Below are 25,899 nucleotides of genomic sequence, written 5' to 3' on the forward strand. Positions count from 1 at the left end.
AACACCACTGCAAGGAGCTGCATGGCTTGTCGTTACCGCGGATTATGTGTGGAGGATTTTATAGAGTTTAAAGACTTAACAGGAGCTAGTTTCGAAACCGAATTGCCCTCAGGGGGGGTGTGAAATATGCATTGGGGGGAGTTGGTTTTGGTCTTGGATTAGGCAGAATATGTTGGAGCTCGGAGATCAGCAGTTAATAAATAATAAATGTAGCACTCGTAGATGAAACCGCTGTGAGAGGAAGCATGGCCTGTCGTTACCATTGGTCATATGTGGAGGATGTTCTAGAGTTTAAAGACTTAATGGGAGCTAGTTTCGACACCGAATAATTCTCTAGGGTGTGTGAAATATGCATTGGGGATTTATTGGTTTTGGACACAGATTGTATTGTTAGTGGAGATAATATTGCGGTAGTTAATAAAACTGCGGTCAAATATTTATTCCGATAAATTAAGTAGTGTGATTATTGGTTGATGGGTGAAGCTGTCAGTAGCAGATGATTGAGAATGAATGCTAAAGTTATGTGATATTTTCAACAACAGTGGAGAAAAAGCCTCAAAAACTCCATGCAGCACATTTCACTAACATTGTGACAAGCTGTCTTAATACTATCAAAGGCTTAAAAAACTCCACTTATAACATACCCTTCATATCTCGAAAGAGAACATCCCACTAGTGTGCACACTACAAAAATAAAAAAAGCAAAACTTAGCTGTCTGTTGACTTCTTCAAACATTCCCTGAAGATCAATGCTGACACCACCACGCTTCTCAGCGTTTTTTCCAAACAAACTTCACTCTTGCATCTCAAAATATCAGCATAAGTATTTTATAATCTCCCTTAAGTAAGTACCTATGTGCCATAAATGCGCATGAGGCAAGTCTTTTTCATTTGAAAGGAAGCTCTGGAATGAGAGGTCATAGGATGAAGTTAAGAGGTGATACTGTTTCTATTGTTTGAGTTTCTGATTTATATACAGTATAGTTCTTGTGATTTTCACTATATCATTGCCAGCAGAGTTTACTGCTGGACAGCAACTCTAATGCACAGTAGAGCAAAAATTAATAACAGGGGCAAGATCAAACAGCACAGGTAATCATATACAATAGCATCATACTTGCAGTCCTTCCAAAATTGATGTATATATTTGTATATAATTATGTACAAATATCTATTCAATCAGTGTGGTTTATGTTTACTTAAAACTTGTTCCAGTGCAATAGGTGAGATATTCTAGACAACAGGGTTATTTCCTCATACTCGCATGGACTGCAGAAGGAATCCACTCCAGATTTTTCACTCTGCCTCCAGTGTACTTCACAGATTAGCTTAGTGCCCTCTAGCAGTCTTCTACAAGCATGGCTGCAGCTGCATGTGTTCTGCTCTCCTCATTTTTATTATTTTACTTCAACATAGTTTTGTCCCATTTGCAGGTATTTTCGTGTCTACAGCAATTTGGAGGCTCTGCCTGCTTATGAATTCACAGACTTCAGTCTGTAGCTGACAGGCCAATCCCTTTTGGAATACCTGTTGGCCAATCTGCATAGTAATCCTTGGAGCTCAGGGCCATCCCTGAAATTGTCTCACCGTCCGCTAAGCAGGGGTCTAGTGCAGACTGTTAGGCGTGCTTAGGGGGCTCAGCTGTGTCCTGCAGCATTTCAACTGCATTTTCGCACCTCTGTCCATCCTGGTGCACATCTGGTGGTCTGCAGGGGTGAAGGCATTGTCATACAGTGGAGTCTGACTGGCAGCCCGAAGGCTTTCCCAGCAGTGTGGCAGTGAATTCTAGTCGGCTACTGACTCAGAGTTGGAAGCTGGTGCAGCCCTGTGTCTCTGGTAACAGTGAGTACAGCAAAGCTGACAGGCTCTCACAGCAATTTTGAAAAGTTAATTTTCAGGGGTTTTCTGTGTTTTCATATGGTGTTCCCCCACCCTGAAAAATCCTAAAATCGCTATTTTCTATTTTCAGGAAGTGTTTATTTTAGCGTGTTTTTGGTGTGAATTTGGTGCCGGTGGCCATCTTGGATTTTTAGTAAATTTTTCTCATCTTCTCTCTTCTTCAAAACTCAGTTTTTTTGTCAGGAATCCTGTTGGGTTGGAGTCTTTAGGGTCTCCTCTTGTGAACTCATTCAAAGTTTGTGCAAATTTAGTGCTTTTTAAGCATCCTTGCACTGTGTGGTGGGGGGGAGGTGGAGGTGATTTCACATTCAGCTAGCCCAGTGGGGCAACCACCATTGCTTTTGGGGTTTGACTCGGCTGTTTTTTTGGGCAACCAGGTGGCACACCCTCCACCGCCTAAGACCAGAGGTTCTGCTGCTAGACGTTCTGGGGGCAACGGGGTGCCTTCGAGGAGCTCCCCTCCTCCACCCTCTCCTCATGTTCCTCTTTCGATTCCTGTTCTAGGGGATCTGGCATCTGATCCTGACCTCTCTGATGCTTTGTTTGATAGTGCAGCCCTTCCTGGATTGGGGGATCCGAACTTGAGTACTTAGGGGCTCCAGATCCTGGCGATGATCCGACTGTGCTGCGCTTATTTAAATTTGCGGCTTTGCCTGATCTGATTACTGAATCTTTGCTGGAATTGAACTTGGCCTCTCAGCCAGCTACTTCAACTTCTTTTTCTCCCTGACTTTGCATCTGGATATGAGTTGTATGGTCTCTGAGCAGTATGACCTTCCAAAGGGCCTTTGAGAAATGCTAGGGCTATGTCCCGTTTATATCCTATGACACAGGAGTGCCAGCAGCTTCTGAGACAGCCAAAGGTGGATTCCTTGGTGGCGCACCTCTCTTCCCAGTGATGGGGGAGTGGTGTTGAAGGATATACAGGACCACCGTGTGGATGTGGTCCTCAGGAAAATTTTCAAGAGCAAATTTAGGCATTAAGGCAGCGATAGTGACGTCCTTTGTGGCATGCGCCTGTCTCTCGCAGCTGCATACACTGGAGACTGATGCAGTGGATAGCAGTTGTTTTTGTGTTATTTTAAAGGTTGAACCAAAGGATACTCCATGAGATTAATTACAAGCAGATTTAAAACAAATCCCATTAAGTTTTTCATGCAGTGCATAATTAAGCTATAGAATTTGTTGCCAGACGATGTGATAAAAGTGACTAAAGTTTTAGGATTCAAAAGAAATTTGGACAATTTTTTGGAGGAAAAGTCCATTCAGAATTATTAGCAAGGTAGGCATGGAAGAGTAATTGCTCTTCACTGGAAATCATCCAACTATTTATTGTGCTCTTTGGCAGTATTTGTTGGCATTAGTGAGGACAATTTTCAGAGCCACCATCTTAAATAAAATCTGAAGATTGCATTCTCTTATTGTGCATACAAGTTTGATTGTAAGCCACATTTTAGAAGATATATTCCTGGGAACTTTTTTAAGTTTTGATGAGGAAAGGCTCATACACAAATTGCAGTTTTAAAATCTAGAGACATTATTTTTCCATTTAAAAGTACCAATGCAAAAAGTTGATTTGAATTGCTTTGATTATTTTTTGGCAAGTTTCAAAACAAAGAATGTGTACCAGTGCAGGAAATCTGCATGTTGCCTCCAGTATTCATCATTTTGTTGTAAAACGGCCCTTAATTATACTTGTGTGGCTTTATTCATTCTGCTTTTCTTCAGAGAAAACGGTCATTGACCTATAATGAGTGTTCTCTGCCAACAGCAGGATAATCAGCCATACATATCCATTCTCCTCTTTGTATGATGAAAATTGCTTTAAGCTATTATGTAGGACTGAAAGGCCCTGCATGCTGGCAACTAGGCAGGAAATTCTGGATTTTCCTAGTACTTGCTAGAAAATGCTTTGCATTAGCACTATTGGATTGCATCACCTATTGTGTGGTTGATTATAGTGTTCACCTTGGTGAACCACTTTGTTTTATCTTTAATGCATTCATGGGTTCCTGGCTATTAGATACAGGGCACCAAACAAACAGTGAAGTGGCTCTCAGATGAAACCGGAGGCAAGGATTATAGAAACCAAAGTTAATTTGAAGACCTGACATGATCTGTGTTTTGGCATTCTTGTCTGTGTCAGGGGTCTAAATAATATTATAAAAACAATGATCAGAATTTCAAAATACGAGGGTCATTTAATAAATAATGCACACTATGGGGCTCATAATAAAAAAAAAAAAAGTCTAAAAAGTGGCCTAAATGAGTACTTAGACTATCAAAAAGCCTGATCGTCCAAGTACCCATAATCAAAGCTGGTTTTAGACGTATCTAAAACCAGCTTAGGTCCTTACCCTGCCTCTAAACACATAGAGTGAAAAGAGGCATTTTTAGAGGAGGGGAAAGGGTGGGCAGTGGGCGGGAGGTGGGCCGATCTAGACTTAGGCGTACAGCAAGTATAACCAAATGCTTTGACAGGTTAGCTAGTCAGCACTTATATGTTTTGACTTAGACCAAGTCAAAACAGGTATAAGTGCCAAAAAAGGGGCCGTTGAGCTGATGGCAGCTGGTGCAATCAACTCAGTGGCCCGGCAACCTACCCACTCCCCACCGCAACCATCAGGGCAGGAGAGATGGGTCATCTCCCCTGCCGCAATAGCGATACCACCAAGTGCTGCCAAACACAGCACATGGGATCGCTAAAGCGGCAGGGGAGATGACACATCCCTCCTGGCCATGCGACGACGTTCAAATATCTCACGGGCCGTATAGAGGTGGAGGAGGATATCTTCTTTTTCAAAGGCCCCACGGCAACAAGAGGGCATCCGTGGAAAATCAGGGGCGGGAAACTACACGGTGACATCACCGAGAGGGTGGTTGATCACTGGAATAATCTTCCACTGCAGGTGGTCGAGGCCAGGAGCGTGCCTGATTTTAAGTCAAAATGGGATCGCCACGTGGGATCTCTTCACAGAGAAAGGTAGGGGAGGGTTATTGGGGTGGGCAGACTTGGTGGGCCGTGGCCCTTATCTGCCATCTATTTCTATGTTTCTATGACCCCCTTCTACAAGATCGGACAGGAGGGAGCCCAACCCCTCCTGCCCAGGCGAACCACCTACCCCCCACCCCCACTAAAATACGAGCAGGAGGGATTCCAGGCCCTCCTGCCCTCGACACACCCGCCCTCGACACACCCACACTCGCCATCCCCAATCGGCCCACCCCTGCGGACCCGCAAGACCCCTCTGCCGACCCCTCAATTTCCCCCCCACCTTAATATCGTATGTCTAAGGCCCCGCCCACAGGAGGGGCCAAAGGCTACTGGGCCTATTCCGGTTGGCCCAGGCGCCTCAGGCACCACCTGTGGACGGGGTTCGAGCCGACTGGGCCAATCAGGCCCTAAGGCCAGCCATTCTTGCGATGTCTGGCCTGCCGGACAGACGGGCTTGGCACCCGTCCGTCCGGTCAATGATGTTAAGGTGGGGGGGTTGGGGGGATCAAGGGGTCGGCAGGGGGAGTCTCGCGGGTCAGCGGGGGGCTGATCAGGGGTTCAGGGGGGTGAGCGTGGGTGCGTTGAGGGCAGGAGGGCCTGGGATCCCTCCTGCCTGTATTTTAGTGGGGGTGGGGGGTAGGTGGTTTGCCTGGACAGGAGGGGTTGGGCTCCCTCCTGCCTGATTTTGTAGGGGGGTCGCATGGCCAGGAGGGCTTGGGCTCTCTCCTGGCCCGATCATTGTAGCGGTGGGTGGATTCTGTAACTGGTGTTGTTTTTGACAGACATCAGTTACAGAATCCAGCTTTTAAGCGAAGAACTGGCTCCTCCTTCGCCTAAAAGCTCTTGTGTTGGGCGTTTGGGATGTAGGCTGTGTTTGGCTGATTATATGTTATTAGTGTGATGTAGTGGTGGTCTGGGCGTTTAAACAGCTGAACGTAGAGGCAGGCCATTATCAAAAAAACCTCATTTTGGATGGGGTTTTTTTTTTATAATGGACATTTTCCCTGCTTCTACTTTCAACGGTTAAGGCCTTAGGCCAAAAGGGGACTTAGACGGATTTTTTTATTATGCCCCTTCACTTTTTTAATATTTACATTTTTTTTTTTTCAAGTATTTCTTTACAATCCTTCAATATAGTGTTCCTGCTTTGCAATGACCGAATCCCAATGTCCAGGAACTTCATTATTCCATCAAAGACACTGTTTTTGTTCAGTTGCCAAATGGCTTGGGTACCGGCGGAAATAAGCTCTTCCAGAGATGCAAAATGATGTCCACGCATAGGTTATTTCAACTTTGGAAAAAGGTCGAAGTCTGGTTGACTCATGTCTGGACTGTATGGATGAGCATGAGGTAACACCTCCCAGCCGTATTTGCGTAGTTTTTCAATGACAACATTCCCTATGTGTGGGCGAGCATTGTGAAGAATGAGTGGCCCAGCCAAGAGCAACTGAGGTCGGGTTTTGTTCATTTTCTGCGCATTTTTTTTGCAAAAAATCACAATAATACACTGCTGTGACTTTTCTTCCACATGGAACTTTGTCTGTAATGAGATGCTTTCATGATCCTAAGCAAAAACCATCATTTGTTTGACTTTTGATTGAGCTCGTCAAAATTTTTTTGGCCGTTGGGAAGATGGAGCTCTCCACTTGTCATTGAAAAACTACACAAATACGGCAGGGAGGTGTTACCTTCTGCTCCCTACAGTCCAGTGAGTTATTGTAATATTTATGAATAGTTTTGCTATAAAATAGGTTTTTAGGTGATTTCACAGACCTTTTTTGCATGTTATTTTTAACTAATACTATAAGTGAAATGCAATATATTTTGGGCTGTTTTAATCTCTGGTTTGTTTCTTCTTTTCCTTTCATTTCCCCTCCTTATTATTAGTTAACGGACTTTGATGATGATAACTGGGATATTTCATCTCTAGAAGAAGAAAAACATTTAATATCTAAATCTGAGAAAGCTCTACATGGACATGCTCTTCAGAAGAATGATTTGTCCATTCAAAATAAAAGTGGTTGGGTTTCTACCAAATTGTTAAAGGGAGGTAAGACAGCCTACTTGAATTTTGAAAAGTTATAACCCATAAACTGTTGATTAGATAAAAATTTTATTTTCAGTGACCATACGTTAGGTGTTGGGTGTTTGTACAGTTTCTGAATGGTAAAGATACAGTACATGTGCTCACCTTTTATCCCCTATTATTTTGTGTTATCTGTTTTATTTTTATAGTAGTTTGGCATTCTGTTTTGGTTTTTTCTACTTGTCAGTATTTCTGACCTATAACATGAAAAACTTGCCTTAAGAATATTCCTAAGTCACATTCTCCCCTCCCTCCTGCCCTTCTGAAGTTGAACTTATTAGCTTAATTACAGAAGTGAGACAAACTGCTGGAATTCAGGAGTTGCTTTTAGAGAATGACACGGGGAAAAAATTTGTCCCCATCCTCGCGACCATCTTCTCTGTTCCTGCCCCTTCCCCGCAACCACTGTCCCCGCCCCATCCCCATCACCACTGTCCCTGCCCCGTCCCGGCGACCACTGTCCCTGCCCCGTCCCCGCAGCATCCATACAAGCCTCAGTACTGCAATATTTAGCTTATTCCTTCCTTATAAATCAAAGTTCTGGCTGCTGAACTAGAGTTCTGGCTGCTGAACTAGAGTTCAGCTGGCAGGGCTTTGTTTATAAATTTTTATCAACACAACTATTATACTACTTTATCCTAAAGCAAAAAAAAAGAAAAGAAATAGAATTTTTTTTTCTACCATTGTTGTCTGGTGTCTGCTTTCCTCATCTTCTCATTCAATTCCTTCCATTCACTGTCTGTCTTCTCTCTGTGTTTTCCATTTTCTCTGTTACTGTGCTTCTCCACCCCCCAATTGGTCTGGCACCCATCTTCTTCCCTCTGCTCCCCCCATAGTCTGGCATCTCTGTCTTCTTCTTTTCCAGCGTCTTCTCCCCACTCTGTTCCCCATTTCCCTTTAGCGCCTTCTCCCCACTCTCTGTTCCCATTTCCCTCAGCGTCATCTCCCCACTCTCTGTTCCCCATTTCCCTTTAGCGTCTTCTCTCAACTTTCTATTCCCCATTTCCCTTTAGCATCTTCTCCCCACTCTGTCTTCCACATTTCCCTTCAGCATCTGTTCCTCTCCACCCCCCTTCAGCACCTGTTCCATTCCTTTTAACCACCACCCTTCCCTCTCGCCACCCCCCTCAGCGTCTATTCCTTTCTACCACCCTTCAGCACCCCTCGCACGGTCTGACCATCTCCCTCCCTCTTACCTTCATGGCGTGTTGGTCAGAGGCTGTGAGAGGGTGCACAGGCAGCAGGGAATGTTTTGCCATTAAGCCAATAATAATCTCAGCAGCAATCAGAACACAAGCAGCAACACTATGCGCTGTAATAAACGCAAACCAAAGAAGCTGTAGAAAAAAGAGGGCGAGTGTCTCTTTTGATACCCCTAGTCACTTAAAAGAGATGTTGTTGAAAGAGGAATAATCAGGCCGAGACTTCACTTGGAGCAGGCATCTCTCTGCCATCTCCCTCCCTCCACCTCACCTTAGGTGCCGACTTTAATTATTTTTCTCCCAGCGGCATGCTTTCAATAAGCTGTGCGTACGCGGCTGCTTTAATTGTTGAATCTTCTCCTCTGACACAACCGGAAACAGGATGTTGCATCAGAGGAGATTCAACAACTCAAGCAGCCATGCGCGCGCGGCTTATTGAAAGCGTGCCGCTGGGAGAAGAAAAATTAAATTTGGCACGTAAGGTGAAGTGGAAGGAGGGAGACGGCGGGATGCGGTGATCGGGTGGGGATGCTGGACCGCGTGATCTGTGCTTGCTTCACTGTGGAGACAAGACCATTCACTGCTCCATGGGGCGGTGAATGGCCTTGTCTCCGTCCCCGCAGCAACCACTATTTTTTTCACTCCCCGTTTCGGCGGGTTACCCGCAGCTAGCTGTGGGTAACAACAACCGTGTCATTCGCTAGTTGCTTTATATGCTCAGAAGGGTTTTAGGTCTATATAGGAAAACTGTAAAATTGTAAGTGCTGTTCGATAATATCACCCATACCTTTGTAACCTGTGAATGGATGCATTCAGAAAACATCTGATACAAATAAGCATTTATAATTGGTAAATACATGTATATTCCAATCACTTTTGCTGTTTGTGTTTTTTCTTTTAACAGAGGGCCGTGAAACTGATACAACGAGCACACTGAAAAGCAGCTTAGTCACTGTGACTGACCTGAGTAGTGACTGTTTGGATATCTAAGGATATTCAGAGTGGATTGCACCTGCCTTAAAATTGTGAATAAAAATAAATCTTTTCCAAGATTTAGGCTCATGATCGTTATTTAAATAAAAGAAATCAATTTTAGATAATATAGGTGCCTTAAAATGTGCATGCAGAATTTGTTAGATATTATTTTATAAATGACTGTTAATCAGAATTTAAAATGATGTTTGTGTAAATAAGCAGGGCCCCTGGCCTGCAATATGTGGAAGAGGGTTCTTAGATATCTGAACCAATCATGGCCTTAGGCCCCTCACCGTGCATCATAGGATGCACCAGGAAGAGAAGGCCCACTGGGCCTGAGGAGCAGGAGTGAGCGGGCATCCCTCATGTCAACTAATTTACAGGTACGGGGAAGTTCGGGGGCATCCAATGGCAGGAGAGAGTGGACATATCTCTTGCCAATTTTTTTTTTTTTTTAGGAAGCGGAGTGGGGAAGGGGGGCATCAATGCCAGGAGGGTTGCGGTGATCAGGAGGGAGTGGGCAGCCCTCCCTGCCAATTTTGGCTGGCACGGTGGGAGGGTTCCACAGTGGCAGGAGGAAGTGGGCATCCCTCCTGCCTCTATTCTGTTTCCGAGGGTAGGGGGCCATCGGAGAGGTCCAGCTCGGCATTTTTTTTTTTTGAATGGGGCAGATATTTGGAAGCTATGCCTTGTCCTACCAATACTCCACCCCTGTTTGCACCCCCTCTTGTTTTTAGGTACTATGCCATTTATTTGCACCATTACAGTTACTGCTTAGATGCACTCCTGGCACTTTCATGAGTAAGCACGTTCTTATGCATGTAAGTGTTATAAGGGGCATGTAAATGTGAACTCCTAGGTTACAAAAATGCTCTTAATATGACACAAGTTATATATTTGCATGGAAATTGTTTGACACAAAAAATTAGTAACACTGTAAGAAAAATTATATCTGCATGGAAACAATACTGTTTTAGGCAACGGGAGTCCTCAAATGAACAGCATCTGGTTTCCTGCAGCAGTTCAAGTGGATCTGTAACAAAATTCTCTGATAATTATAGCTATATTTGCATATCCTTGAATATGAATTACTACTTTTTATACAGTAAAACAAAAATACACATAACATAACATAGTAAATGACAGTAGATAAAGACCTGTGTGGTCCATCCAGTCTGCCCAACAATCTATTTTTTTTCTTTGATATTTTTGCCATTGAAGTCTGCCTGGCACTGTCATTAGGTTCCAACTACTGGAGTAGCCGTCCAAGCTCACGCCAGTCTAACTAAACCATCCCAAATTATTGTAGTTTGTGTGTGTAGCTAATTTATTTGATCCTTTCTTGGGGACTTTAGTAATAATGCTGTGATGGCAGGAGTGAAACAGAAGAGCGTAAAGTAAAGGGGTTTGGGAAATGGGGGGAGTAAGAGAGGAGACCAGAGATAAAGAACAGAGAGAAATAATAGAACTGAGGAAACAGAGAAAGGAAATGAAGTGAAAGGAGGGGAAATTGGGATTATGAGTTCAGGGAGGGGGATTTGAGAACAGGAAAGGGACTATCTCCTTACTCCTGCCTCTTCTTTTTAATCTTTTGCTCACCTCCAATATACTCATTTACACATCACAGCACCTACAGTCCTTTATACTCTTATCATACTCCTTTCTGATACTTTCCCTGATCCATTCCCTCCCCGCATTCCACACTAATCTACTCGGGGCTAGATGCACAAAACATGGGTTGTTAAGACCATGAGTCACTGTTGGCCAATTTTTGGGCTAACTCTGGAATAGAGAGTTGCGCGGGGACAGAAATCCCACCCGTCCCCGCCAAAGTCCCACCCTTCCCCGTGAGGAATCCCACCGTCCCCACCCGTCCCCTTGAGGAATCCCTCCGTCCCCACCCGTCCCCGCGAGGAATCCCCTCCATCCCCACCCATCCCCGCGAGGAATCCCCTCCGTCCCCGCCCGTCCATATAAACTTCAGAAATAGTTATTTCATTTAATTATGCTACTGAATTAAAGGCTCTGGTAGAAACCATTTACAAATAAGCAAAAAGACTTTATTAATTTGAAAATATTAATTGGGAAGAATACATACTTTGCAAATGGGTTTCTACCAGAGCCTCTAATGTTTATAAATTTTTATCAACACAACTAATATACTACTTTATCCTGAAGCAAAATAAAAAAAAAAGAAATATAATTCTTTTCCTACCTTTGTTGCCTGGTTTCTGCTTTCCTCATGTTCTCATTCAATTCCTTCCATCCACTGTCTCTCTTCCTTCTGCATCTTCCATTTGCTCTGTTACTGTGCCTCTCCCTTTCTTCCCCCTTCCAAATTGGTCTGGCACCCATCTTCTTCTCTCCGCTCCCCCCATAGTCTGGCATCTGTCTTCTTCCCTGCCAGCGTCTTCTCCCTACTCTCTCTTCCCCATTTCCTTTCAGCGTCCTTCTCCCCCCATCTTCCCCATGTCCTGTCAGCGTCCTTCTCCCCCCTCTGTCTTCCACATGTGCTTTCAGTGTCCTTCTCCCCCCTCTGCTTCCCCATGTCCTTTCAGCGTCCTTCTCCCTCTCTGTCTTCCCCATGGCCTTTCAGCGTCCTTCTCCCCCCCCCCCCCCCCGTCTTCCCCATGTCCTTTCAGTGTCCTTCTCCACCCCTTTGTCTTCCCCATGTGCTTTCAGCATCCTTCTCCCCCCTCTGTCTTCCACAAGTGCTTTCAGAGTCCTTTCCCCCCCCCCCCGCCCTTCCCATGGCCTTTCAGCGTCCTTCTCCACCCCTTTATCTTCCCCATGTCCTTTCAGCGTCCTTCTCCACCCCTTTGTCTTCCCCATGTGCTTTCAGCATCCTTCTCCCCCCTCTGTCTTCCACAAGTGCTTTCAGAGTCCTTCCCCCCCCCCCCGCCCTTCCCATGGCCTTTCAGCGTCCTTCTCCCTCCTCTGTCTTCAAGTGCTTTCAGCGTCCTTCTCCCCCCCTCCTTCTCTACCGCCCCGGGTGCAGCACAGTCGGCCAGGTCCCCTTACTTTTGTGGCACTTCCCCGACCGACTGACAACAGCCCCGGTCCGACAAACCTCCCTGCCCTTAACTGCGAATCTAAATTACCTTATTACAGCTGCTGTAAGAAGATAATTTAGATTCGCGGCTACAGGGCAGGGAGGATTGTCGGACCGGGGCTGTTGTCGGTTGGTCGGGGAAGTGCCACAAAAGTAAGGGGACCTGGCCGGCTGTGCTGCAACCGGGGCGGGGTGTGGCGGGGCGGACCGCCCCGTCCCTTGGTAGCCACTCGAACCGCGAGGCTACTCTCCTCCTTACCTGCACTGCCTGCAGCACAGAGCCAAACGGAAGTCTTCCCGACTCAGTCGCGCGGCTCTTCTCTCTACCTTCTCTGCTTGCAGCACAGAGCCGAACGGAAGTCTTCCTGACGTCAGCGCTGACGTCGGAGGGAGGGAGGGCTTTGTTTAAGCCCTCCCTCCCCTCCGACGTAAGCGCTGACGTCGGGAAGACTTCCGTTCGGCTCTGTGCTGCAAGCAGAGAAGGTAGAGAGAAGAGCCGCGCGACTGAGTACATCCAGCCCCGCAGGAACCCCGCGACCCTCGGAGGCGTCCCCACGGGATCCCCGCGACCCTAGGGGGCGTCCCCACGGGATCCCCGCGACCCTAGGGGCGTCCCCACGGGATCCCCGTGACCCAAAGGGGGAACCCGCGGGACGCCCGCGGGTCCCGCGGGATTCCCGTCGTCCCCGTTCCCGTGCAGCTCTCTACTCTGGAACAGCAATAGATGTTCCAACAAGTTTCCATGTAGTCTATTCAGAAAAAAAGGCCATTCAACACTAGCCTCTGTTTTCTGTCCAGTAACCAATTCCTAATCCACAACATAACATTGTCTCATAGCCCATGATTTTTTAATTTTCTAAGGAGTCTCTCACGAGGAACTTTATCAAAAGCTTTCTGAAAGTCTATATCAGGGGTCCCCAAAGTCACTCGTTGAGAGCCGAATTCAGTCGGGTTTTCAGGATTTCCCCAATGAATATGCATCGAAAGCAGTGCATGCACATAGGTCTCATGCATATTCATTGGGGAAGTCCTGAAAACCGACTGGATTCAGCCCTCAAGGAGGGACTTTGGGGACCCCTGGTCTAGATACTCTACGTCGGTGTGTCTCAATTTTTTCACGCCAACTACCCCCTAAGCCTAACAAATTCCAACTGCATATCCCCACCCAAGCTTCACCCCAGACCTGCCCAAACTCCGCCCCTGACTCCACCCCACATAATAGTACTAATTGTAATGCCATTTCTTTTATTTATTTTTATAAACAACCAATCTCAGCCAAGGTCTTGGTTTCTTACAAACTTCTTCCATTTACTTTTAATGATTAGTAGTGCTGCCCGATTCAGGAAAAAAAATTTTGATTCGATTCAGCCTATTGAATTGGTTTTTCAATTCGATTTTCCTGCCCAATTGGGTGTTTTTTCAGACATCCTGGTGGGTTTATTTTATAGCTTCTTCACCCCCTTTGGCTTCTCCTAACCACACTGGCACTGTGGTGTAAACTAAATAAAGAAACAAAAAGGACTTTTCCTCTCTCTGTTAAATCCTAGCTCACGTTTGCGGTCTAACACCAGCTCTAGCAGGATACACTTTTCAAATCTGACATATTGTAATCACAAAACAGAAAATAAAATTATTTTTTCACTTTGTTGTCTGGTCAATATTCAAATCTTGTTGGTCCCAGGCTCTGGTTGTCTTCTGATAACTTGCTTGCTAAGGTCTCCTTCTTTCTCCATGCTAACCATCCATCTGCCATCTCTGTCCTCCCCTTCCATTTCCCTTCCCTCCCCCGGAGGTCTGGCATCTTTAATTTTTTCGTCTCCATCCACAGATTCACCTTTTCTCAACTACCCTTTCATCCAGCATCTCTTCCTCCTTCCCCACCACCCCAGGGTCCACCATCTCTCCCTTTCTCTTCCCAACTACCCTCCTATCCAGTATATCTATCCCCCCTCCACACCATCCCTTATGTCCAACTTCTCTCCCTTTCTGTTCCTTCCCTCCCTAATTCCCATTGTCCATCATCTCTTTCCCTCGCCTCTATTTTTAGACCCATTATTTCTCCCCCCCCCCAAAGTCCGGCATATACATGTCTCTTTGAACCCCCCTTCCCTCCCTCCCTCCATGTACTTCTACACCAGGTTCCCCTCCCCTGAAGGTCTGTCCCCCCTAAAGGCCTGTGCCACCATCCCTGAAAGCCTGTTTCCCCCTTGAAGGCCTGTCTCCCTCCCTTGAAGGCTTGTCCCCCCCCCTTAAAGGCCTGCATCCCATTCCTGAAGGCCTGCCTGTCCCCCCTGAAGGCATGTCCCACACCCCACCCTGAAGGACTGCTCACCCCCCCCCCCCTCCAGAAGGCCTGCGTGTTACCCCTGGCCTCCCACTGGTGTCCGGCTTCCCCCCTGGTCTCCCCGCACCATTTATCTTTGAGGAGTAGCCTGCAGACAAGATCGGAGCTGTTTCCTCTGCCGCGGTCCCACCCCTTCTCTGACATCAGAGGCAGGATCGTGGTGGAGGAAACAGCTCAGAAGCAGTTTGCAAAGATCACTAGCATCGCAATCTTATCTGCAGGCTGCTCCACAAAGGTAAATGGTGCTGGGAGGCCAGGGGGGAAGCCGGACAGCAGCACTTCTCGACTGAACCTCACCCTCTAAAGCAGGTGTGGCAGCAGCTGGCCAGCAAGAGCAGCACTGCCGTTCCTGCTTTAGGGGGCAAGGGGGGAGGGTCAGCCAAATCAGGAAGCCGATTTTTTTTTTGTTTTAAATCAATTCGAATCAATTCACCCGAAGTGAATTGGTGAACCGATTCGAATCGGGCAGCACTACTGATTAGTCACTATGGGCAAGTTCTCTCACACATCCCCTCCCCCTTCCAGTAATCTGACATCTCCCCTCCCTACTGGCCCCCCTCCCAGCCCAATATTTCTCCCTCTCATCCCCTGGATCATGTGCAACATTTTTCACCACTGCCCACCGGCCCCATGCCCATTCCTATCACCCCTCCAGCACCATTCCACATCTCTCCCTCCATCACTATGTCCAAAATTCCCCCACCTTGCATCCCCTCCAATCTGTCCTGTTCCCTCTCCACCACAATATCCAACTCAATAAACAATCTGTGGAATTTCTTGTCAATTTAGCCACCCATGCTAAGCCCCCAACACAAAAGGCACTTAAACCACAGCAGAACCAGGTTTGATTTCCACTGTGGGTTAAGTGTCTTGCCCATCCATTGCCCCAGATATAAAACTTGGATTGAAAGTTATGCAAACCATTTCAGCTGCAATGTAACATAAAGCTATGTTTTTAGTAGTACTGTCAATTATCAAACCCCAAACGGTCACAAAACATGTTCCCCTTATTTGTCTGAACTGCACTTGTTCCTCAACAGCACTCACCCCCAGCAGCACTCCCGCATTAAATGATGCAAGAAACAACCCACGTGCTGCATGTGAATGACTCAGCTCTGGCGCCTGAATTGCTGCATGCACCTCCCACTGTAAGGAGCACTGCCGAAGACTGAAGGAGCGAGTGCAGTTCCAAGAAGGTTGGCGGGGGGGGGGGGGGGGGGGAGGGCAGGAACATGAGATCCCAAGCAACGACGGCAGCAGCAGCAGCGGCGGTGGATGGACAGGTGGAAATTGGCAGCCAAGCCTCATACACCCTAGGGTTGAGAAACACTGCTCTTCAGCAACTGGCTCCCTATTCACATGTGCTGATGCAACAATGGCATTTTTCTGGCAGCCCATTTTTATTCAAGTGTCTCCTTATTGTGCTTACTGAAACAGCCACACCACTTTGTTTCAGAAAAGCCTATATTTCAGTAGAAGTTGCTTGTGAGGTTTTCTTTGCATCCCTACAAAGTCTCCTGGAAGTTGTGTCTGAAATCTTTCTTGGTCTACCTGAGTGTGGCTTGGTATTAACAGAACCCATAATTTCCCAGATTTTGATCAGTTTGAATGGTAATGATTGGCATTTTCAAACCTTTGGACGTCTTTCTACATCCTCCTGATTTATAGAGTTGAATTACTTTTGTTCGCAGATCCTTTGATAGGGATGTTTGGGTTTTTGGTTGTTTTTTTTTTTTTTGCTTTCCCTATTCTTCAGTAACCAGCAAAGTTAGTGCAGCCCTGGATGCAAGAGTTTCTCAAGAGCTAAAAAAAACCCTCATTTATACACAGACACTGTGGCCCGGATTCTGTATAGGACACCTGAGACGGGCGTCCTATACAGAATCGGGCCTACACCCGCCCAAAATAAACCCGATTCTGTAACTGACATCCATGTTGCAGACACCAGTTACAGAACTGGGTTATTGTAGACACAGCCGCTACACTTATCACGGCAAGGGATCTCCCTGCTGCAATAATTATAGTGGCTGCCAGTCCCTCCCCCCGAACGATCACGGCGGAAGGAACCCAACCTCTCCTGCCGATGATCGCTGGCAGGAAGGTGCCCAATCCCTCCTGCCGGTAGGCCCCCAACCCCCATGATTGCTGACAGGAGGGTGTTCAACCCCTCCTGCTGGAAGACTAGCCCCACCCCCACAATCATCGGCAGGAGGCACTCAACCCCTCCTGTCGGAAGACGACCCCCCCGATCACCGGTAGGAGGGTGCCCAATCCCTCCTGGCGATAAGCCCCCCCACCAACGATCACTGGTAAGAGGGTGCCTCCGTCAAAATGAGGTGGGCCCACCCCTCTCTCCGGCCCATCCCATAGCATCCTAAGGCCTGATTGGCCCAGGCGCCTAAGGCCTCTCATATGGTACGGATAGTGCTAAAAGTGTACTGACACTTTAAACTTTGTGAAGATTTGAGACTGCCCATACCACATGAGCTAAGGTGTGCTTGTAGGTCTCCCTAGGCTCTCGAAGGCACCTTCAATATAGGTGGCCTACCTGGGGAGCATTTTTTTTTTTTTTTAAACGTGTCCCGATTTGCCGATTAGACAGCTGTAGGATGCCTACAGCTGCCTACACTCGGGGTGCAGTTTATAGAATCCGGGCCTAAATGCAATTAAACAAAGCACACAACCCAAAGTGCTCACAGTACCTTTATCAGGAGCAAATGTTACATTAACTGTGAGTCAGATAATAATATGTCCATCTTTTGGAAGACAACACCTGATATAAAGACTTTGTTTAAATAATATTGCAATGAAACTACAAAGCAGCTTTTCCAGCTTGTGGCCCTGTTACATAGAAAAGTCTGAGGACAGGGAAAATCACAGATGATGCCTTAATCTAAGGGTTTTTAATTTTACTAGGGCCCTGGGCCAATCAGTTTTGAAAACATGGAAAAATATCTGGTGGAAATATTGGGAATATTTGTTACTTTAGTAAAATCGGAAATGATGGTTAGATATTTCCAGAAACTTAGAAACTTCCATGGAAGAAGTACAGGAAAGGTCTACCCTATTACCGTAGTCGATTTTGTGTTCAGACTAGATCTGAACTAGTGCTTTGCACATTTACTTTAAGAAGGCGGTTACTTTATTTATGGGACAGAAATGCACAGATTTACCCATACATAAGCTATTCCTTTCCATGTGCCTAGAAGTACTGGAACTTGGAGCTACTTTTTCTTGTGTTACCCTTGTAAATATATGATAAATTACATAGGATCTAAATATGTTTTTGATCGAAAACAACTATGTTCTTTTATTGACTTTAGAAAAGATGTCTGTGTTACCAGCTTCCTCAGTGGCTGAAGTACTAACTAATGTTTCATTTATTTTATTGGTTTGGGGGGGGGGGTAATCAACTAAGCCAGGGGTGTCAAAGTCCCTCCTCGAGGGCTGCAATCCAGTCGGGTTTTCAGGATTTTCCCAATGAATATGCATGAGATCTATTAGCATACAATGAAAGCAGTGCATGCAAATAGATCTCATGCATGTTCATTGGGGAAATCCTGACAATTCAACTGGATTGCGACCCTCGAGGAAGGACTTTGACACCCCTGAACTAAGCCTATTCCTACTATATTTTAATTTCCTTGTTAGATATCTCCAATATGTATAGGTCTGTCTTTGGATGAAATTGTGATCTTTGTCTCAGCCTGCCCCTTCTGCAAGCTCCACTACCCGGAGGTTTTATGGCGGAAATAGGAGGGGTTTCTACTACTCTCAACAGGGCAGGTACACTCCTTCCACATGTCCTCAGCAGTAGTACCAGCACAGAAATCCCAGCCTGCTCCCTAATGTGGGCAAGGGATGAAATTTTAACTGACTCAAGGAGGGCATAGTCACTGTAAGTGTAGTTACTCTAGATCAGTGGTCTCAAACTCGGCCCAGGGGCCAAGTACTATTTTGAGGCCCTCAATATGTTTATCATAAATCACAAAAGTAAAATAAAACAGTTTCTTGATCATGTCTCTTGCTATAAATTACAATATTATTATTAAGACTTAGCTAAAAGGAAAGATTTATAAACTATAAAGAGTTTTACCTCATGCAAAATTGTCATTTCTTTAATAAGACATTAACTATTTTTTTCGGAGGCCCTCCAAGTACCTACAAATACAAAATGTGGCCCTGCAAGGGGTTTAAGTTTGAGACCACTACTCTAGATGACCTGCTGGTGAGAAGAAAGCTGAACTTTTTCCAGGAAAGATGGCTCCTTGTAACCTCAGACTGGTGGGGTCTCCAAGTTGTCCAGGTGTGATGCACTTTTAATGGGAAACTTAGACCACCAAATTGCCTACCAAAAGCATTAAATCTGATAAAAGAATTGTGATGAGGAAAGGCTAAAGCAGCTAGGGCTCTTGAGCTTGGAGAAGAGTCGGCTCAGGGGTGATATGATAGAGGTCTATAAAATACTGAGTGGAGTGGAAAGGGTAGATGTGAATCACTTGTTTACACTTTCCAAAAATACTAGGACTAGGGAACATGTAAAGAAGCTACTAAGTAGTAGATTTAAAACAAACCAGAGAAAATATTTCTTCATTCAACGTGTAATTATACTCTAGAATTTGTTGCTGGAGAATGTGGTGTGAAATCATTGAGCTTAGGGTCTAAAACAGGTTTGGATAATTTCCTAAATGAAAGATCTATAAGCCATTATTGAGATGGCTTGGGGGAATCCACTGCTCGTTCCTAGCATAAGCAGCATAAAATCTGTTTTACTCCTTAGTCTTGCCAGATACTTGTGACCTGATTGGCCATCGATGGAAACAGGATACTGGGCTTGATGGACCTTCAGTCTGTCCCAGTGTAGCTATTCTTATGTTCTGAAAACTTGACTGGCAAGGGGGTACTCCAGGACCAACTTGAGAAACACTGATCTGGTAGTTGGTGTAGAACTTGAGATGATTACTATGAGTTCTTCACCAACAAAACATTAAACTCTCCATATTGTTTGTTATTGGGTGATATGAATTTGGCTTTGGAGGATAGATCATTTATCCCAGGACAAGCAGGCAGCATATTCTCACGAATGGGTGATGTCACCAACGGAGCCCTGGTAGAGACCACTTTAAAAGTGCATCGTCACTTTAAGTCTTTAGAAAGTTCATGATATCCCGAACCACACATGCGCGAATGCCTTCTCGCCCAACGTAGGGCACACAGTCCTTCAGTTTCTTAGTTTCTGTGGAGCTAAGAAGTTGCTTCATCAACAGCTGTTATTTTCCATCCTGCTCAGGCAGCTTAATTTTTTACTTTTTAGTTTTTGTTTTCTTCTTTTCTTTATTTTTTATACTAAAAAAAATTTTTTTTTTTACTTTTTCGATTAGGCAAGTTCGGCCCGATGGGGCCTGTTTCCCTCCTTCTGCCTCAACTTTCGATTTTGCCAAGGCCATTTTTCCCTCTATGTCCCATCCTCAAATGGGTTTTAAGAAGTGTGGACGGTGTGCTCGCCCTATTTCCATCACAGATCTGCATCACTTGTGCCTCCAGTGTTTGGGGTCGGAACATAGGGCTGAATCTTGCACTCGTTCCTCACTTCAGAAGAGGACCCTTAAAAATCATCTGATTCAACAGTGTCTCCTCTTCAGTTCCGTTATGGAGGGTGATTTGACACCAGCGCCGACATCGGGGTCCGCACCAAAGTTGACATCGCAACATCTGACGTCGATGGATTCATCTTCGGTGTCACATGCAGTGGGTAAGCCGGCTAAGAAGCCTTCCCCTGAAGGTCACTTCTGCAGTAAGCCAAGTCCTGCAGACGTCGAGAAGACCTAAAAAATGATCAGCTCCTATTGCGGTGAATGCCTCGACATTGGCCTCCTTATCACTGGAGTGCAGATCAGTATCAATGGTACCAGCAAAAAAAGCCAGCGGTACCGGTGCCCAACCTAAGGCAGCAAATGCAAGAACTGCGGGAAGAGTTAAGGGAGCAGTTTCAGCTCTTACTCCCTGTTATGGTGACACCGGCTCCTCCGGTGCCAGTCCAGTCTGAGTCTTCCATATCGGCACCAATAGTTGCAGCCTCAGCGTCGACATTGCAAAAATCTTCCTCAGTGCCGTCTGAGTTGACTAAACACTCAGTGTCGGATACAGCTCGGCACCGTTCTTCCCAAACATCTCCCGAGACGGTGTCGGTCAAATTGGGTAAGGCTTTGATGAAGATGAAGCATACAGAATCGACACTCAGTATTCGACACCGCATTCCACCCACTCGAGACTCGGACCTCTGGTGTGATTCTGAATATCCTGTGCTGTCTGATGAGGATGTCTCTTCAGATGAAGACTCAACTTCCATCTTCTCAAGAACCTTCTCAATGAATGGATAAGTCATCTTTTTCAAAATTTTTGAAAGACATGGCAGAGACGCTTTCTATACCTCTTGAAGCTGACTCAAAAAAATCTAAACAACTTGTGGATGCATTAGATTATAAGCAGCCACCTAAGGAGTTTCTTCGACTTCCCCTTCATGACATCTGGCAGGAGACCTTTTTCAAGAACTTAGAAACTCCTTTGACCATCCCTGTGGCTCTTTGCAAGCTGGATTCGCTATATAGGATGGTACCTGTTCCGGGCTTTGACAACTCTCAGCTCCCCCATGAGTCTCCTGGTGGAGTCCAAGCTTAAAAAATCTGCTGGAGCCAGTGTCTATGCTTCTGTATCTCTTGGCAGAGAGGGTAAAGCAATGGACCGTTTTGGCAAACGATTATATCAAAATGCCATGCCTGCCAACTGATCTGGTAACTATGCTTTTCATTTCTCTTTCTATCTCAAGCATTTAGTTACCCAAGTGTCCAATTTTCAGAAGTACTTACCTGATTGCAAATTACCTGCTTTTCAAAATTACATTTCTGACTTGCTACAGCTGTGCAAATACAGGATACGCTCTATCTGTGACACTTTGAGTTAACATCTCGTGGTGTGGCTATGTCTGTGGCAATGTGACGCCTAGCTTGGCTCAGAGTCTCGGAGCTTGATGTTAACCATCAAGATAGTCTTGCTAATGCTCCTTGTTTGGAGCTTCTTTAGATACAACCACCCAAAAGTTATCAGCTCACGAAACCAGGTGGGACACTTTGGTTAAAAACAAGAAAAAGCCTCCACCTGTTCGCCCTTTCAGACAACAGTCTTCATATTAGCGTCGTTTTGCTGCAAAGCCTATGCCGCCACATCAGTCTCATCCTCAAAGGCAGAGGCAGCAACAGCAGCAACCCCGTCAGCCCCAGCAAAAACAGCAGGCTGTTCCATCTAAATCTACACAGCCTTTTTGACCTGTTTTTCAGGAGCATAGCCAATCTCAACATTTCTCATCCTTTGTCTCAGCGCATCGGAGGTCATCTTCAGCTTTTCATCTGTCATTGGGAACTCATCACATCGGACCTATGGGTCCTCAACATCATTTGTCAGGGTTACTCTCTACATTTTCAGACTCTTCCACCAGACAATCCTCCAAGAGAGTCTGCTTTGGACCCTACACAGTCCTCCCTTCTGCAGGAGGTGCAATCCCTTCTTCTGCTGAATGCTATCGATCAGCAGGCCCAGGGATTCTACTCCCGTTACTTCTTAGTCCCCAAGAAGACAAGAGGACTGAGACCCATCCTGGATTTCAGAGCTCTCAACAAATTTCTAGTCAAGGAGAAATTCAGGATGTTGTCACTCGCCCTGCTTTATCCTCTCAATCAGACTGGCTATGCTCCTTAGACCTCAAAGAAGCCTACACACATATCCCGATTCATCCGACTTCCAGGAAGTACCTCCATTTTCAAATCAATCGCTGTCATTACCAATACAAGGTACTTCCCTTTGGCCTGGTATCTTCTCCCAGAGTCTTCATGAAGTGGCCACCTCTCTCCGATCACACGGCCTTCAAGTTTTCCCTTACCTGGACGACTGGTTGATCAAGGTTGACTCCTCTCAGGAAATGGTCCAAGCAACATCTCAGTCCATTTCTTTTGTCCAGATTCTAAGATTCAAAGTCAACTTCCCCAAATCACATCACATTCCGAACCAATGTCTGCAATTCATTGGGGCAATCCTAGACACCACTCTCATGAAAGCATTTCTTCCTCTAGATCGACTTCAGACTCTCATCCGTCTGTGTCAGCAATTGCTTCCTCTTCAAACCATCTCTGCCAAACACCTGATGGTTCTAGGCCACATGGCTTCAACTGTCCATATCACACCACTGGGAAGACTACATCTTCACACTCCTCAGTGGACTCTGGCTTCCCAATGGTCTCATGACGGATCGTCTCTCAAAACATATAGCTGTGACATCATCTCTTCTGCAGTTGCTTCAATGGTGGATGACCTCCTCCAATCTATCCAGAGGTCTCCTTTTTCATTTACCCCCTCATCACAAGATCATCATGACAGATACGTCCCCTTATGCTTGGTGGGCTCATATGGACAATCTGCAGACTCAGGGGTTATGGACCGCCAGGGAGCAGAAATTTCACATCAATTTCTTAGAACTCAGAGCGATGTTTTATGCCCTCAAGGCTTTTCATCATCATCTTTGCCCTCAAATCCTCCTCCTTTGCACGGACAATCAAGTAGCAATGTACTACATAAACAAGCAAGGAGACACGGCTCTCTCTTGTTGTCTCAGGAGGCCCAGAAAATCTGGACTTGGGTGACAGCTCGCAATCTTTTCTTGAAGGTGGTCTACATTCAAGGGGAGAATTCCCTAGCAGACAACCTCAGCAGTATTCTTCAACCTCATGAATGGACTCTCGACTCTACAACTCTACAGTCCATCTTTGCTCAATGGGGCACTCCTCAAGTGGACTTGTTTGCAGCTCCTCACAATCACAAGCTGCCACAGTTTTGTTCCAGACTTTCCTCTCCGTCTGGCAGCAGATGCTTTCTCCTGGATTGGATGGGTCTGTTTCTATATGCATTCCCCCAATTCCTCTCATGTTGTGAACCTTATTCAAGGTCAAGAGAGAAGCAGCCACCATGATTCTCATTGCTCCTCGGTGGCCCAGACATTGGTTCTCCCTTCTTCAACTCAGCTGCAGGGAGCCCATGCCTCTTCCAATATTTCCTACTCGGTTCACTCAGAATCACGAATCGCTTCTACATCCCAACCTGCAATCTCTACACCTGACAGCTTGGTTTCTCTTGGGCTGAATTCATCTGTCTTACGTCTTTCTCAGCCTGTTCGTCAAATTCTAGATGCATCCAGGAAACCAGCCACTCAGCAATGTTATCAACAAAAGTGGACTAGATTTTCCTCCTGGTGTCTTCTTCATCATCACGATCCAACATCCTTGGCATGGGAATTGGTGTTGGATTATCTTCTTCATCTGTCTGACTCTGGTCTCAAATCTACATCTATAACAGTCCATCTCAGTGCTATTACAGCTTTTCACATGCCAGTCGAGGGAAAACCTCTCAATGCTCATCCTTTGGTTTCCAGATTAATGAAGAGGCTTTTCAATGTTAAACCACCTCTCAAGCCTCCACCTGTCTGGGACCTTATTGTGGTTCTTTCCAGTTTGATGAAGCCACCATTTCAACCAATGGCCACAGCTCTTCTCAAGTATCTTATCTGGAAAGTGGTCTTCCTTATTGCTCTCACCTCTTCCAGGAGAGTCAGCGAGTTACAAGCATTAGTAGCAGATCCACCTTTAACAGTTTTTCATCATGACAAGGTGGTTCTGCGTACACATCCAAAATTTCTGCCAAAAGTTGTAAATGAATTTCATCTCAGTCAGTCAATTGTTCTACCAGTGTTTTTTCCTAAACCTCATTCTCATGCTGGAGAAACTGCTTTGCATACTTTGGACTGTAAGCGGGCTTTGGCCTACTACACTGACCGGACAAAGCCACAACGAACATCTCCTCAACTTTTCATCTCTTTTGATCCAAACAAGTTGGGCATCCTGTATCCAAGAGAATGATTTCAAACTGACTAGCTGCCTGCATCTCGTTCTGCTATGTTCAGACTGGACTGGCACTGGAGAGTCGTGTCACAGCCCACAAAGTTAGAGCTATGGCAGCTTCTGTGACTTGCTTTAGATCTACACCCATTGAGGAAATCTGTAAAGCTGCCACCTGGTCCTTAGTTCATACATTCACTTCTCACTACTGTCTGGAATCTTTCTCCAGATGGGATGGGCACTTCGACCCATCTGTTTTACAAAATTTATTTTCATATGCCAACACTCTCACCATCCTATCTCTATTAGCTTGGAGGTCACCCATTCGTGAGAATATGCTGCCTGTTTGTCCTGGAATAAAGCCATAGTTACTTACCGTAACGTGTTATCCAAGGACAGCAGGCAGATATTCTCACATCCCACCCATCTCCCCGGGTTGGCTTCTTAGCTGGCTTATCTTAACTGAGGGACCGCAAGCCCTACGTCAGGTGGGAAGGCACTCATGCTTACGCGGTTCGGGCTATCACGAACTTTCTAAAGACTTAAAGTAGCGATGCACTTTTAAAGTGGTCCATATCAGGGGGGCTCCATCGATGATATCACCCATTCGTGAAAATATCTGCCTGTTGGCCCTGGATAACACCTATTACGGTAACTGATTTTTTTTTTTGTGCAGTTGGGGAGTGTTTAGATCACTTGACGGCACTAAGTTATGCCATGCCTTTTTTTTCCAAGACCTACAAAGCAATGGGCAAGTATAAAAGTATACCATTCAGAAGGGCCATCATTTAGATTTGGTCACTTTTTCCAATAGGGAAATGATTTGGCCTCATATTTTTCTGACAGATGTCTTGGAAGCCGAGTTTATGGTCAAACCAATTTTTATGTATGTCACTTTATATTAGCAACATCAGGCTCCAAATACACATATGCTTGCTGCAAAGATGAGGTCACATGATTATATAAATCCTATTGAATTCTGGTCTCATTATGATCTAGCCCTTTCCTCTGAGTTGGTTCTAGATTTTTATTCCCACTGGGAGTCTTCTAGTATTCTAGATAAAATTGCTTCCAAGATTTTGTGTATGAATAAACATCATAAAACGGATCCTTGGTTTGACTTGGATCTGTTGTCTCTGAAGAGAACAGTTCAATTTGGACCATGCTAGTAAATAGAAATAAGTTATTGTTAATACTATGATAATGATAGAAAGGTTTTTATGAAATGGATACATGTAACTGAATGAAGTATTAAGTGGTACTAAGGTGATATTTTATATAGGATGGATGGCTTCTCCTGATGAAGTCGACTGGTGAAACCCAGATCTGAGTTGGGGAGAGCCGACAGCATAAGGATTGGTCACAAGTTTTAAGATTGCAATGGGGATTGAGCACTGTTTGTGAGAGA

The 25,899-nt window shown here is 45.5% G+C and overlaps 2 protein-coding genes across 6 annotated transcripts in view; one reads left to right on the top strand and one right to left on the bottom strand.

Annotated features, from left to right (window-relative positions):
• DZIP1 (DAZ interacting zinc finger protein 1) overlaps positions 1-9,238 on the top strand; it is a 585,021-nt gene extending 575,783 nt beyond the window's left edge. For all 5 annotated transcript variants that reach the window (XM_033947541.1, XM_033947540.1, XM_033947539.1 and 2 more), the window contains 2 exons: positions 6,782-6,944; positions 9,087-9,238. In XM_033947541.1, the coding sequence (XP_033803432.1) occupies positions 6,782-6,944; positions 9,087-9,172 (249 nt within the window). In that variant the 3' untranslated portion in view covers positions 9,173-9,238. The remainder of the gene's footprint in view (positions 1-6,781; positions 6,945-9,086) is intronic.
• An 842-nt stretch (positions 9,239-10,080) lies between these two features.
• Positions 10,081-25,899, bottom strand: part of CLDN10 (claudin 10) — a 97,042-nt gene continuing 81,223 nt past the window's right edge. The window contains exon 6 of the mRNA XM_033947784.1: positions 10,081-10,190. The gene's annotated coding sequence lies outside the window, so the exon portion shown is untranslated. The remainder of the gene's footprint in view (positions 10,191-25,899) is intronic.

The sequence above is a fragment of the Geotrypetes seraphini genome, chromosome 6 (genome assembly GCF_902459505.1).
Source record: "Geotrypetes seraphini chromosome 6, aGeoSer1.1, whole genome shotgun sequence".
NCBI lineage: Eukaryota > Metazoa > Chordata > Amphibia > Gymnophiona > Dermophiidae > Geotrypetes > Geotrypetes seraphini.